The 16,061-nt window shown below is 33.3% G+C and overlaps 1 protein-coding gene across 3 annotated transcripts in view; it reads right to left on the bottom strand.

Moving 5' to 3' along the window:
- Window positions 1-1,639: 1,639 nt before the first annotated feature.
- The window catches only part of TXNDC16 (thioredoxin domain containing 16), an 86,208-nt gene continuing 71,786 nt past the window's right edge, over window positions 1,640-16,061 (bottom strand). For all 3 annotated transcript variants that reach the window (XM_033109125.1, XM_033109123.1, XM_033109124.1), the window contains 4 exons: window positions 14,610-14,748; window positions 10,130-10,290; window positions 7,945-8,135; window positions 1,640-3,539 (listed from right to left, as the gene is read on the bottom strand). In XM_033109125.1, coding sequence (XP_032965016.1) covers window positions 3,274-3,539; window positions 7,945-8,135; window positions 10,130-10,290; window positions 14,610-14,748 — 757 coding nt within the window. In that variant the 3' untranslated portion in view covers window positions 1,640-3,273. The remainder of the gene's footprint in view (window positions 3,540-7,944; window positions 8,136-10,129; window positions 10,291-14,609; window positions 14,749-16,061) is intronic.

Here is a 16,061-nt window from a genome sequence, read left to right as displayed (position 1 = left end):
GGAAGGTTTGCTCTCTCTCCTACTGCCAAAAGTGAAACAGTTTGTATATACCATTTTGTCTTGAAAGGGCTTGTCGCTCTGGAATTCAGTTCCTTTGGTTGCCTTCTTTGATGAGTATAAAAAAAAAGTTAAGATTTTTTCCCCTTATTATTAGGATGGGAGTAACATTCTCTTGCAGCTTTCTACATATTAAGTGGAAGCGCCCAGCTCTCAAAGTATACCTATTTGATTACTTTCTATTACCAAAGATAGGCACTTACTGATCTGTGAACTCTTACTGTTCAGTGTATACACGTTTAATTAGTTTTTAAATGAAGCATAAGTTTGAATAACGAACTCCAGGAATTTTGGCAAAACAATTCATGGAATATTTCATTACAAGTGCTGGGAACAACGGACCAGGATGCTTACTTTCCAGTATAGGTGAGGCAGGAGAGGGTGAAAGAATCTGATTCACAAGCGATGATAATGCAAAATGTATTTATGCACTAGCCAAAAAGTCTTTTGAGAATCAGGGGGACACACAGGAAAACTACAACCACTTGGGGTAGAGAGAGGGCTTTTGAAGCTCTCAAAAATGGACAGGAGGATATGACAGAAAGACCTGAAAAGGATACAAAGGACAGACAGAAGAACAGTTAAGTGGTGTTGTGAGGACAACCTCTCCATAATCACATCTTTTCCTCCCCTCCATATTCACTCTCACTTTTTCTGGTAAACGGAATCTAGATTCTTCTGTGAGTGTTGGTTTACCTCTTCTACATTGTGAAAGTCTGGTTAGGGCTGCCAATTAAAGTGCTTACTCTTCCCGTAATCAACTTTCCCAGGAATCCTAACCATGAAAGATAGAAAAACATTTGGAAATGATTCATCATTAAGCTGTTAGTCCCAGAACATCCTTGGTTAGTCCCAGAACATCCTTGGTTCCTGTCTTTTCAAAGCATGGCTTAATTTTTCTTCCAGCTGTGTGAATCACTCAATACAGTTGGCCCTCCATATCCACAGGTTCTACATCCACAGATTCAACCAACTGTGGATTAAAAAAAAAAAAAAAATCCAAAAAGCAAAACTAAATTTGCCTCATGCCAAGTTCTATGCTGAATCCACATGAATGAAGTGATGTGTAGGCATACGCGCCCCCCCACTGTAGCCTATGTGCAAATACAGGTTATATGCAAATACTATGCCATTTTATATTAGGGACTTGAACATCCTCAGACTTTGGTATCCACAGGGAGGGGGATACCAAGGGACAACTGTATTCTCCTTTTGTTTAAGTTAAGCAGGGTTGAATCTGTATTGCTTACAACCAAAGAAACACAACTGGTACAGGGTAAGTGGTTCAATACAGGGCATAACCAAGGAAAAAGAAAACTTTTGAAGTACATGAAATCCATATACTTTCAAAATTGTTAAAAGAACATGTGTCAATAACTGCATGGTACAATGACTAATCAATTTCATGTTTCTATGTGCTTGTAGTTAATAAGCAATTTCTAATGGTTAGGCTGACAATGTTTTATTACTACAAACTATATTTAGAGTTCACTCGCATTATCTCTAATGTTAGAAATAAAAACAAATGATAATGAACTGAAATAATACACATGCTATAGGAAAAAAATCGAGTAGGGGGTGCTGAGAGTAGCAAATGACCTATGTCACAAATTTATTGAAATTTAGCGGTTTGTGATTTTTTAAATTCCAGTCACGAAAGTCATTTATACTAGGCAAACTATATGTAGGGAAATTTCAAGAACAAGATATACCAGATAGAAATTATAAGGAGAAATATAGTGGAACACCAAGTCGGATGTTCTCAACAAATGTCTCAAAAACTACACAGAGCAAAAATGAGACAGACAACTGCTACGAACAGGTCAGCCTGACAAGCAAATTCTGTAGGAATAAAAAATTAATTTTTTGGCTAATCCTGCCCTCTCGTTATGTAAATGAGACCCAATGGCCTAGGAAGACCAACTGATTTGTCCAAAGCTTATAAGGCAGATTTCACACATGGTTCAGATGAAGGAGCCTCTCTTTTCATGAGGAAAATGTCAGAATGTTTAATTGCTTGCTGTTCAAATTGAAATTTAGCAATATAATTTGTATAAATAAGAGAAGAGTTTAAGATTCTCATATACATTTATTTATATATATGAGAATTATATATTATATATAAGAGAATCATCATATATTCTATTATATAACATACCTCTATATATACAGAATATACAATATACATAATACAATATATATTATATTGCGATATATAGTGATCTATATAATATATATTACAGATATATCTCTAAGTCCTTTTAGGGTTATTGCATTACTTTTTAAAATTATAAAAAGAATTTATAAGAAAAAATAAGATTGTGTCCAGCTTATAATAATGACAATAAGACCACCTAATATTTATCTTTAACATCCAAGATTTTTTCAGACTGAGCAGAACCAGAAAATTCAGCGAGCCCGTGCTGCCACGGGTTAGTTTAACACAGGGTTACTTAACCTGGGCACTATGGCCTTTTGGGCAGGATAATGCTTTGTTGTGGGAGGCTGTCCAATGTATCATAGGATGTTTAAGCAGTATCCCTGCCCTCTATCCACTAGATGCCAGCAGTATCCCTAATCAAAAATGTCTCTTGACATTGCCAAAAGTCCTCTAGGAGGCAACACTGCTCCCTGGTTAAGAACCACTGGTTTTAATATTATCACTACAATAAAACAAATACAACTGTCAGGTATATGACTCCACTGTGGAGTTAACTGTGATTAAAGTAGAATTACATTTATATTTTAGTTCAAAATATATCTGGCTAGAACTGAATTAAATTAATTATGCCAGTTTTTGTCTAAAGCTGAGCTGTCCAATACAGTAGTAGTTATTGACCACCTGCTGCTACTGAAATGTGGCTGCTCCAAAGTGAGATATGTTCTCTGCCCTGGATTTTGAAGACTTGATATGAAAAAAAAGAATGTAAACTATCTCATTTTCCTGTTCACTGAACTATTTGGGGTATACTTACTCAGTGAAATACAGTATTAAAATTAATTTCATTTGCTTGTTTTCACCTGCTCGTTTTCACCTTTAATGTGGCTACTTGATAATTCTAAATTATATATATGACTCACATTATGTTGAACAGCACTGGTCTAGAAATGATTTAGTATTATTTTTAATAAAATAAATTCTTAAGTCTATCAAATAAGCCAAAAAGACTTTGGAAAGCTTTCCACAGTCCCATGAAATCAGCTCACTTTTGAGCATCATAATTCTTTATTATCATGCCTAAATGATTTTTCTGCTTTAAATACATTACTTCTATTCCAGTGCTTTATTCTCAATGTTTCAGTCGGTTCTTTTTTGATTGCTGATTTATCTTCATGCTGTTCTTTATCATTCTCCTGAACATCAGTTTCTTTCACACACTCAGGACCTTTCCTACTAGAATGCTGAGATGCTGCAGCATCCATCATACGTAGAAAATTATAAGCGGGAAGAGGAGGTTTCCATTCCTGAGCAGGTAAAATTGCTAGAAAAAAGGTACAATCAAGGGTTAAAGATGAACCGATTATAAAATCATCATATACATATACTAGAAAATGTTTTATTTTGAAAAATATATTTGTAGAAGTGAAGACTTTATCAGTTTTACTTATCTAAGCAAAAGTAGATTTTTTTTTACTACATTATCTAAGAAACTTGATACATTTCTCATTACTAGCCATTTTCATTTTTTTGTATTATATTTGCAAGCTATTATATTCTAAATAAAGGCTAGTATTAATAGGAAGAAAGCAATGAAGAAAGAAGGAAAATGTCAGAATGTTTAATTGCTGTTCAAATTGAAATTTAGCAATATAATTTGTATAAATAATCTCCCTGCCAGTTAATCATTGTTGAGGTTTTAGAAAATAGCAGTATGTTTATGAGATGACCACACAGGTACAGGTTAAAATGAAAAAGTGTCCTGCTTCCTTCCCTCCCTAGCCCTGTCTTTATCCCAAAGAAGTGGCACTGTTTCTTATGAATCATTCCAAAAAAATTTTTTGGCACATACGTATTTATTTCTTATTTTATTATTGGACATTTAAAGCACTTTTGGTTTTTGAGGCTTTTGATTAACATCCTTTGCACACACTTTTATGAAAATAAGTGCATTTTATAAAAATAACCATGACAGGAATAATTAAAAATTGCTATGGAATCAACTATACTATAAACAGACAGGCATTGAATAATTTCTTAGATGGGTTTCCTGGTAGTGAATCAACATTATTTTAAAACATTGGTCATTAGAAAAGGAAAACTGATTTAGGCTTGAAATCACGGTAATATATATGGTAACATATGAGATAAATTAACTAACTTTTCTCCATTTAGTAGACAGATCTTACAAAATAATTTTAGAATTTAGTTGTCCATTTAAAATACTATTTTGAGAAATAAAACGACATATGGAAATTTACAAAGTAAACATTTTAAAAATAAATTCTAGTGAAAGAATCTTATATGAAAAAATGAACTGTTACTCTATTATGAACACATAAATGTTCATAAAATACAAACTTAAGCATCTCTCATAAATCAAATAAATATCTTTAAAAGCTTATGAAATTCATATAAATTCTAATTTCCTAGAGTAGATTAAAGCACAAAAATCTGCATAAATACATATACAGTATAATACTCATTGATACATAATTTCTTCAATCAGAGTCAATTATACAAAATCCTAGTACCTGGAACATCAGCAGGGTATTAAATTTAGGCTACCATTGTAATTGATGTTTCAAATGACTATTTCCAGGTTAGTAGATTCAAAAGTGACAAGCAGATAAAATATTTTCTTGAACATAATGAATAGGTAAGAGATAAGAATGACTATTTGTAGTTTGCAATATGCAGATGTATCTTTATTAAAATATTTTAAAGAAAAGTTTAATTTAAACCATAGCACATAGTTAGCAGTATTTTTAAAAATAGACACTGCAGCCTAGTGGTCTGAGATGATCATAAAATGCCTAAAACTGGACATCACAATTCTGCTAATTATTTGCTAAGGGAACACTACAAAGACCTTACTGTTTTCAATTACAAATAAAACTGTACCCAAATCATATATGGGTAATAAATACATTATTATCAAATTAGTAGTGATAATAATAGTTAACATTTATTGAGCCTTTACTATCCATTTAATCCTTACAACTCCACATTGTAAGTAAAATTATTATCCCAATTTTATAGATGAGAGAACCAAGGTCTGAATGGGTCAGGGAACTTGACCAAAGTTAAGTGTAAATCTCAAATAAAAATAGCCAGTGGTCACAATTTCACAGAAATGAAGATGTGCAGCAAGCAAGGTGAGGCAGACACCTGTGGCACCATGTTACAGATTCAGGCTATTCCAAGAGTAGCTGCAAGACCCCCATCTCAGATCCATCTCCCAAAGAGGGGTGAGAGCAGGTCCTGCCAGCACAGAAAACAGGATCCAATACAGACAAATACTGCTCAGTTTGTTTCTTCCCTGCTGCAGAGGCTGCAGGAATAACTTAAGAACAGGAGCAGTGACACAAAGAAATAATGAAAACCCCTCAAAGAATGAGATGGCAAAGGATTTCGTGAACAAAATTGCAATGGAAGATATACCAGTCTCTCAGGAAACTCAGAAGAGTAATTCTGATTCTTTCCTCCTGGGAATGGTTTGAGTTCAGGAATCAAAGGCCCCAAGGATGCTCCATGCAGGAAAGAATCTTTACATGAATCACGATAATACTTCAGATTTTACACTTTTCAAAGTACTTTTGCATACATTATTTTATTTGATTTTTAAAATAAATATGGACGTAGTCAGAGTGGGAACTTAACTAATCTCATTTTATTGTTGCAGAGGAAGAAACAAAGACATGCTAGAGCCACACAGTTAGTAATCAAGAAGGCTAGGTCATAAGCTCAGGTTTGTGTGTCTTTGAACATTACCACTTTTAAAAGCAGTTCCATTTGAGAGGTACTCTGGCCCTACCTGCATATAATCTTATTTGATTTATTCAGTCCAAGGGGCCCCTGTGTCACAGCAGCTGCAAAATGACAACATGCATTTGATTCTATAAAATAGCAACACAAATGGAGTAGTGAACACAGGCTGTCTTTAGAGTTCAAGAGCTACAACTGAAAAAACCCTATGCCATGTGGCTAGAGTGAAGAAGTCAGTGATAAGTGATAACGACAGAAAGGATTCTTTCCAGATTATGACTTAAAATAGTCAATTTAATTCAACTAAAATTGTCTCAGAAAATTAAGTCTTAAAAGTATCATCAAAAACTACCCAGAATAGCCAAAATAATCGTGGAAATGAAGAACAAAGTTGGAGGAATCAAATTTCCAAATTTAAAACGTACTACAAAGTTGCAGCATTGAGGACAGTGTGGTACTGGCATAACGCACCTGTGTATTTGACAGATATGAAACAGGGACATCAATGTTCAGAGCAGCGTTATTCCTAACAGCCAAAAAGTGGAGACAACCCAAATGCCCATTAACTAATGAACAGAGAAAAAAAATGTGGTCTACCCAAACAATGGAATATGATTCATTCATAAAAAGGAATGTATTACTGCTTTCATGCTATAACATGGATGATCCCCTTTGAAACCTATGATAAATGATTGCATTTATAAGAAATGTCCACATTAGGCAAATCCGTAATGACAAAGTAAATTAGTGATTTCCAGGGGGTGGAAGGAATGGAGAATGGGGCATGACTGCTAATGGATATGGGGTTTCTTTTTTGGGGTGATGAAATTATCATAGAATTCAATAGTAGTATTGGTTGCACGGTCTTGTGAATATACTAAAAACCACCAAATTGTATGCTTTAAAAGGGTGAATTTTATGGTATGTGAATTATATTTCAATGTAAAAATACCATCTACAGGCTATTTAAACATCATTTAGTTAAACTGCCTTAACTTAACAGAAATGAAGCAGACCACCTGGAAAGAACAGGTGAGCTACAATGACACTTAAAATAAATTCAAGTATCTGATTAAACATAAACAAATATACATAATGATTAAATTCACACTATGCACGCTGGCTGAAAGACAATATAACACTGAATTGGAGTTTGTACACCAGAACTGTATGTGTAAATATAAACATATATATTCACATATATAGACACATCCCTTATTTCAGGATTCTATCATGGAACAGTGTCAAAATGTTATTATAATATAGATTATCTGATATTGAATAACAAAATCCTTGGATAGCACCTTAGGAGACTTTTCATTACATCAAATTTCACACGAGTTCCTCAATATACTAATGATCTAGGTCATTAAATGTTAATTATTAAAATTACAGCCACAGGCCTATTGTTGCTATATTTGTATATAAATTAACATATGCATCTATACCACAAGTATAAATTCACATATGTTTCAGCAAAGTAGAAACTATGGCACGTCATCAGCCAACATCATAAATTCTAAGCCAAGATCTATTTTCTTGTGGTTCAAAATTTTGGCTCTGGAGTAAAAAAGATCCAGGTTGGAATCCAAGCTTCCTCATTTACTGGTCATTTATATGACTTGTAACTAGTCTCCTACAGGTAACACTTCATATGATTCTTGTGACAATTAAATAAGGAAAAGCATGTGAATCATTTAGCATTGTACTAGATATCTAGTAAGCATTCAATAAATGCTAGCTATTATTAAATTTAATACAATGGTACGTATTTTCTGTGAGTAGTAATGTCTACCAGGAGGAGGCTGTCCCATGGTCAATGCTATCAGCATGTTAACATTTCAGATACTTATAACTATTACAATTCAACTCATTCTAGTATTCATTAGCTATAATTCAAGTTTGAAAATCTAGGAAACAAAATACAGAACTGTGTGCAGTAAACAAAACAGAAAACTTACTGATAGGACTTTCTAGACCTGCTTCTACTTTCTTGAGCCACAATAAAAGGTTTTGTTCAGTTACAGCCTGGTCTGAAGGAAACGCAAATACTTGGCCACCCGAATGCAGATTCACCACAACAAGGAGAGGAAGGGGAGGTAGAACATCAAAATATGTCTGCAAGACTCCTCTCCCCACAGGAGTAGTCTTTCTATGAAAGGGAGCAATTGAACATAATAATTAATATTTCTTTCTATAACAAAACAATGAAAATAACAGTTTGTAGAACATTAATCTTTAAATACAGTACCATGACAGTTAAGTGTATTTTATGAAAAGATGTCCTAAAAACCATGAGGTCTACAACTATGTTATTAGTAATCAGTCTGAAAAGGTTTCTTTTAACATGGGGCACTATGCTTCTCCTGGGAGAAAAAATGGCAGCCAATGAGAGCTTTAGTGAAAAACAGGCTTGACCATTTTAGCTTAACATGATAGGCTCCTTCCAAAGTTTAGCCAAGTATCTGACCACATATCAGTTCAAAAATAAAATGGTTACAAAGTATAAAATAAGATACTTATAATAAATTCTTCTTTCCCAAATAAAATTATCTTTGCTCAGGAAAAAGAGATTAATTTATAGGTGAAAATATTTTAAAAATTACGTTCATACAAGGAAATTGTAAGTTTAACGTATCTAGTTTTCCTAATACAGCACATTCCCCATTACAGAAAATACTATTTTACTCTGAGAACCCTAAAAAGATAATTACCTGAAAAATTTCTATGTCAAGCAGATTATACTGTGAATGAACTCTTCACAGCAAAAATGTACACTGCCCCATTCTTGTAATTTTTCAAATGCTTTAAAATGTCTTTCATCTGATGAATTTAAAGAATGGGTAGTGCATATGTATGTGAACTATGTTACTTAACACAATCCATACATCTAGAAAACATACCAGGAAGTACTGTTGGTGAATGCACTGAAAACTTTGTGTAACATTTTAAGGCTACATTTAAAAAATACAGACGTACAATAAAAGAAACTGAAGAAAAATGTCAAAATATCACAATGCTTATTTTCCTGCTTGAAAAAATTTTCTCAATGGACCTCAATCAGAAATGTTTTTTAAAATCAGAAAAATTATTACTTAAAAAATTTACTGTATGACACCAAAAGCAAAGGCAACAAAAGCAGAAATAAATAAGTGGAACTATAACAAAATGAAAAGTCAACCTTCAGGACAGGAAAAAATATTTGCAAATCATGTCTGATAAAGGGTTAGAATCCAAAATAACTGAAGAACTCATATAACTCAACGAAAAACAAACCACCCAATTTAATAATGGGCAGAAGAACTGAATAAACATTTTTGCACACATACAAATGGCCAAAAGGTACATGAAAAGATGCTCAATACATCACTAATAATCAGGGAAATGCAAATCAAAACGATGATGAGCTATCACCTCAAACCTATTAGAATGGCTATCATCAAAACGACAAAAAATAAGAAGTATTGGCAAGCACGGAGAAAAAAAAGAGAACCCTTGTGCACTGCTGGTAGGAATGTAAATTGGTGCAGCCACTATGGAAAACAGTACAAAGGTTCCTCAAAAAATTAAAAAAGAGCTACCATGTGATCCAGCAATCCCACTTCTGGGTATACATCCAAGAAAAATTACAACAAGATATGAAAGAGAGATCTGCATTCCCATATTCATTGCAGCATTATGAATGGATAAAGAAGGTGTGTAGGTGTGTGTGTGTGTGTGTGTGTGTGTGTGTGTGTTTATCCCATTGTATTATATATACATATATATATATGTATGTGTGTATATATATATATATATATATATATAATTGTATAAATAGATGAGGTGATAGAAGTGTTAATTAACTAGATGGAGGAATCCTTTCACAATGTATAGTTTAAATATCTTACAATTTTATTTGTCAATTATACCTCAATGAAGCTGAAAAACATACCATACAGAAAAAATATTGTAGAACAGATTTCAATCAAAACAAGATCATTTTAGACCATCTGAGGGAATTTAGTTACTAAAATATCCTAATGTTATATACATTGGTCCCAAAATATTAACTCCAAAGATAGAGTTAGAGTTTCATTTACTAATCAAAATGTAATAATTATACTTTCTTTACCTTTTACATTATAAAGATAAACATATACTTACAGATTTAACCAGCAAGGGGTAAGTGAATCCACGTGTTTCTCTTTTATCAGTGTCAACATTGCTTTTTTATACTGAGGGTTTATGCTGCCATCACTAAATAAAACAAGTAATGGTTTCTGAAGCCTTAAATAAGTGGGAAGATTTTCTACAGTGATTTCTGGCTATGGAAAAAACAAAAACAAAAAACCCAACAATATGGGGAATGATGATGCATGAAATAGAAAATAATCTTCAAGTCACTCATGCAATTTTAGTTTGTAAATGTAAATTTTTATTTAAGTGAGATTGCTATACTAATAACTATAAATCTCAAGTTTTTTTAATTTAAGCCCTCTTTATCTTAATAATGAATTAGTTATTTTCAAAATAAAACTACTAATAGAATTTGAAAATAAATTAACTTAAAGGTGCTCCCTATTTTACAAGGATGTAACACTTCTAATGATTTCTTATGCTAAAATCTGGACCAGATTAGCCATCATACACATGACAAACAAAATTCTTGTTACATTTTTTTGTCTAACATAAAATTTTTGAAAAAATATATATAAGCTGAGCTTTAAAGATATAATCTTTTAGCATCTATGACTACTTAAAATAAAAATAAAATGTTTCAGTATTATGGATTTTCAGCATAATTAAAATAATCAAAAAATGTGCAAAAACTAATAAAGTCTCTTGCTTCTTTGGGGTTTAAAATTTAAAAAATAAGAAATCTAATAACCCTTTTATTCTTTATTAAAAGAGAATAACCACTTTTACATATTTGTAAAAGACAATGTGTTATTAACAAGAATTGGAAAGAGCATCAATGTTAATATATTTAGGATTAAAAAAAGCTATGACTTAAAATATTAAAGCCTTCTACCATTTTTCATTTTTAGTTCCCTATCTATTATTTCATCTTTGGATATAACCATGAGCTAGAGTAAATCATCCTCTATCAGATAAATAATCCCCAGCTGACAGATGAGGAAACCAATGAAGAGAAGCTGACTTGCTAGAGTCACAAAGATAATAGGAGGAAGAGTTGAAACTAGCACCCAGGCATCCATTCATCTGCTTCACATTTCAATGGATCACACTAGAAGTCCCAATGAACAATTTTATTTTTTTCATGGTGCCAACCACCTCTGAATACAGTACTGGTTCAGCATCCTCAAATATCAAAATCTGCCATCTATTTTTCCCTATTTAATTTTCAAAACCACTTTACTCTGCCAATTCTCATTTTCTTCACATTCTTTCACAATCAAAATCCTATCTCACACCTCCCTCTTTCATGAGTTAAATCTTAGACTCCTTCTCCAAATTCCCCTATGTTGTCTTCTTGTGTTAAGTATCATCTTTAATCTTCTACGTGAGTTATATGCCCTTCCTAAAATGGACAGATTTTATCAAGCAAGTAGATCTCTTTACCACTGCTCAATTCAAACATTTATTGAAAACTACAAAGTTCAAGATGTTATGCTAGGTATTGAATCAAAAAGAATCAAGATATTTTCCCTGCTTTCAAAGAGTTCATACTTTAGAGGAGGAGACAGGTATACAAACTGCTATGAACCAATAAAAATGTTAATGTATGACAATAAGGAAACCTAGTGGCTCAAAATTAAGCTAAAAACAAGGTTGGGGAGCTCATGAATGATTTTAAGAAGTGATGTTTCATCTGGACTTGGGTAAGGAATAAGATCTTGACAAACTGAGATGTGTGCTAGAGCAGGGATTCCAGACATAGGGGGCATCATGAGGATAGGCAGAGAGGTGGCAAGGCATGTATAATATCTGGGGAACGATGAAAGTGAAATATGTCAGACTTAGGCATGAAGAGGCAAATGTAACTGTCAAACCAGATGGAAAAATGACTTCACAGATTTTCTTGTTCCTGGGAATACTGAGATTTTTGTATCCAATGACTAACATGGTAAGGCTTATGTTAGAAGGATGACCGACTGGAATATGAATTTGTGGAATGACAGACCAGAGATGGGCTCTGCTCTTTCCTACGTCTATCAGGAAGGAAAGACAGAGTTCTATGAGTTCAGAAGGAAAGTTAAGATCAGAAACTCAGATTTAGGAATCATCAGCTGGTATATAATGATGGTAGAATTCATGGGTATGGATAAAATTTCCCAAAGGAAGAACATGCAAAAATAAAAGGGTTGAGGGTGTAACTCTAGAGTGGCTGAGGGTTGGAGGAGTATCTGGAAGGGACCAAGCTGCAAAAACCAGAAGAAAAGAGATTTTTAACAAGGAATGGCATAGTTAACAGTTTTGATTGCTACTGAGAGGCTAAGAAGATACAGAAAACCTTACCAAATGTGGTCAAATGAAGGTGACCTTTGGCTACTTGAGTATATAAGAGGCTATACTAGTGTAGGATCTGGTACTCTTATTCATAATAAAAGCATAAAAAACAAACTCAATGTATCTGAGAAAATTACTAAGCATATTTCCTAGCAAACAGTTCAAAGTGTGACAGCCTTGGACATACCATTGCTTACGTCGTGAATTATCATTATTTCAGATTTGGGCATGATTTACGTGAATTAATTTGTCATCAGGTTCATTAAAACAAAAATTTGAAGCCATATAAAAAATGTTTACCATCTAGTCACCCACTCCTCTTTCCTGCCCGGATGAAGGAACCTAAGTGTAGGCCAGGAGATGAGTTTGTTACTAGCTGGCTACTGCTGTCACTACGTGCTCTATACTTAAACCTTTGACACAGAGCAGCTTTAAGAAATTTAATAACCACTTGAAGGTTTTAGAATTTACAGAAAGGTCATAAACTAAAAGCAAAATAATGTTTATTATAACTGTTCAGTATTTAGTTGAACACTGTAAACCAAAACATTGTTAACTAGAACACTGACACAATGCTTACTTACCATGTTTGCCTAAGCTATAAACAGATTTTGAAAGTTAAGTTTGCCCAAAGTTTCTCAGCTTTAAAGAATATAATTTTAAAGAAAAAAATTACATACCAATTTTTAGGCAAGAAAGAGTAAAATAATACAAATCTTCTGTCAGGCAAAACAGGAATAAGTATCAGAAGCCTTAAAAATATGCCTACCCTTTGGAATAGCAATTCAAATTCTATGAATTTATCACAGGTATATAATCATGGAAACGCCTGAAGATTATCAACAAGGGTGGTTCATGAGTAAAACAAAACAAACTAAAGACAACTTAAATATTTATCAGCAGAAATCTGATTAAATAGTGTTTTTTAGTACAACAGAATATTATGCAGATATGGAAAAATCAATATGCCTATCGTTGTTTCTTGATGAAAATATCCCTTCATATAAAAAGACAAATACATATATACACACACAGACTTTTTTTTAAAGTTTGGGAAAATATACCCCCAAATTTAAACTTGGTTGAAGGGGTTATGGTTGATTCTAATTTTCTTCTTTATAATTTTCTGTATTATCTGGGAAAAAAATAGCTAAAGGCTTATAATAATTCCAAAAATATTACATTATGTATATGCTAAACAGTCATTTAATAAGATGCTATTAAAGACAAAACTGTTACTTTAGTAAATAATTTAGAAAACTACATCCTGAAAATACTAAGAATTTCATTAATTATAACCTGTAACTTTAATTGGTGGGGGGGGTGGTGAGGGAACAGAACCAAGGTGACAAAAGACTTAATAACTAAGATACAGTCATTTATTTGAGACTAAAATGTAATGTGATTTAGATCATCATGACAACATAAAAAACAAGGATATTCGTTTAGTATTTATAGCTGATAACATGCTCCTTATGTCACTTTATAAATGTAAAAAAGCATATATTTATAATAATCTAGCTATGTTTAATATAAATGCAAAGCAACAGAAATCAAGATAGGAAGATTACATCCTGTGTGCCCTGAATCCACTGTTATACAAAGTAAGCACTGAAAAAGACCTTTGATAAGTCAGTATTTTGTTCTAAAACTGTATAAATAATAAAATAGTAGCTAACGTTTGTTGAATGTTTCCAGAGCCAAACACTGAACTCAAGCACTGTACACATAACTCACTCAGGCCTTACAATAACTCTCTGCAGCAGGTGCCACTATCACCTACAGTTTACACAAGTGGAAACAGACCACAGAGAAGTTACCCTAAGTCCAGTGAGGAATCACACAAGGTTTTAAAGCCGAGCGGTCTGACTCTCTGGAATCCATGTGTTTTACGCTGACTTTCAGCCTAGATTAAGAACTTCAACTGGCCATCAGCCACACTAGTCTCAGCAATAAAAATAATCCAAAGACATGTAAACTTTTGGCAGTGGATTAGAGAAGCTGTCTGCACAATGAGTGAACAATAAAACAGAGCAACCGAGTGATTCCTCAGCTCTCAAACATCATGCCCTACGCCAACAAAAGCTGGAAGATCACCTATTAAAATAAACGACCTTTACCTGATCTAGATATTCTTATTCCAAACAATATCCTTATTGTAAAATATACTCACAAATGTTTCCAGTAATGAATTTGTTATCATTTGAACTATGTCTTGCGCATGGGTGTTTGCTAATGGAAGGCTCTCTACTTTGTCTTCTTTGTGTCTGGCTAACAGCAGGGCTGGAAGAGTTGCAGTGTATCTATTTGACCTATGGAGAAATATAGTATTAAAATTTTCAACCAATATATAGCAAGTCATCAAAAACATGAACAACGAGGCCAAGAAGTCACCGTGGGAGGCAGCAAATGGGAAGCCCTACAACCAAGAAAAAAATGAACTCAATTTACAGACAAATTTATCTTCTGGAGCCTTGACAACCTGGGTTAAAAGAAAGCAACAGATAATAATCTAGCCATATTTATTTTTCTAGACATCTTACTCATCAAGAACTTGTCTAAATAAGATTAGAAACATACTGAATGGTTCTCCGTCTTTCTGAACTGCTCACCATACTGCTGAGCAAGATCGGCACTTATTAGAAGTCTACTATTTGCAGAGACTACATAGGTTGCTTTCAGTTAAGTTTTTATTTAGCCCTCAGAATAGCTTTATAAAGTAGCCACTATCACCCCTATGTCACAGATAAGGAAACCAGGACTCAGAATGATAAATGGAAGAGAAAGAATTCAAACTGAGGTACTCCAGATACAGAGTCTGTGCTCTTTCCACTAAAACAGAGACCAACTCTGCTCCCTCCCACCACTACTTGTGCTAACTAAACCTAAAAGAAGATCACTAACTAGGAAAAAAATGTTTTGTGTGAAATTGCCAGCGAAGTAGTCACATTTATAGCATATAAAAATTTAATTCATGCTAGAACAAAGTGTAGACATTATATAGTATTATAAGCGTTAGTAGAGAGACCAATGATCAGATTAGCTGCAGGACCTGCTTAGTTGACCAATTGGTTATAAACAAAACACACCCTGAAAACTACTGGTCTAACTGTTTGGGCCATAGTTACATGAACAGTGACAATGGAGAAGAGAGTGGGTGACTCTCCATGTGTCAGGTAAATGGGTCTCATATTTCCTAAAAATCTGGAGTTCGGTATTTTACTTTTTAAAAATTATTGATTTCATGGATAGAACAGGAATTTGATCATCTAAAGCATATGTCACCAGTGTTCAGGCTCAAACATTTGAGCTCAGAAATTACAATTAGGAATATTATAATCAAAAGGTAAGAAAGACAAACTAATGAACTTGACTCCACTTGCTCCTAAAAATGAGCCATTAACGTAGAATACGGTATTAATCATAATGTCCCAAATTTTCAGTTCAGTCCTTCATTCAGTTCAGTGCTTCATAAAATATTTGGTAGTTCATAGGAACCCCAAATTCTACAAATAAAACAACTTAAATGGCTAAACAAGCACTGATTAAGTGTATATTAGCAGTAACTTAAAATTAGGTAGAATTATCAGGTATAGTTGCATCAACTAAAACTCTGGGAGAAATC

Source organism: Rhinolophus ferrumequinum, chromosome 6, assembly GCF_004115265.2.
Source record: "Rhinolophus ferrumequinum isolate MPI-CBG mRhiFer1 chromosome 6, mRhiFer1_v1.p, whole genome shotgun sequence".
Taxonomy (NCBI): Eukaryota; Metazoa; Chordata; class Mammalia; order Chiroptera; family Rhinolophidae; genus Rhinolophus; species Rhinolophus ferrumequinum.
The sequence above is the reverse complement of the archived record's forward strand: the minus strand, read 5'-3'. Positions and strand labels throughout refer to the sequence as shown.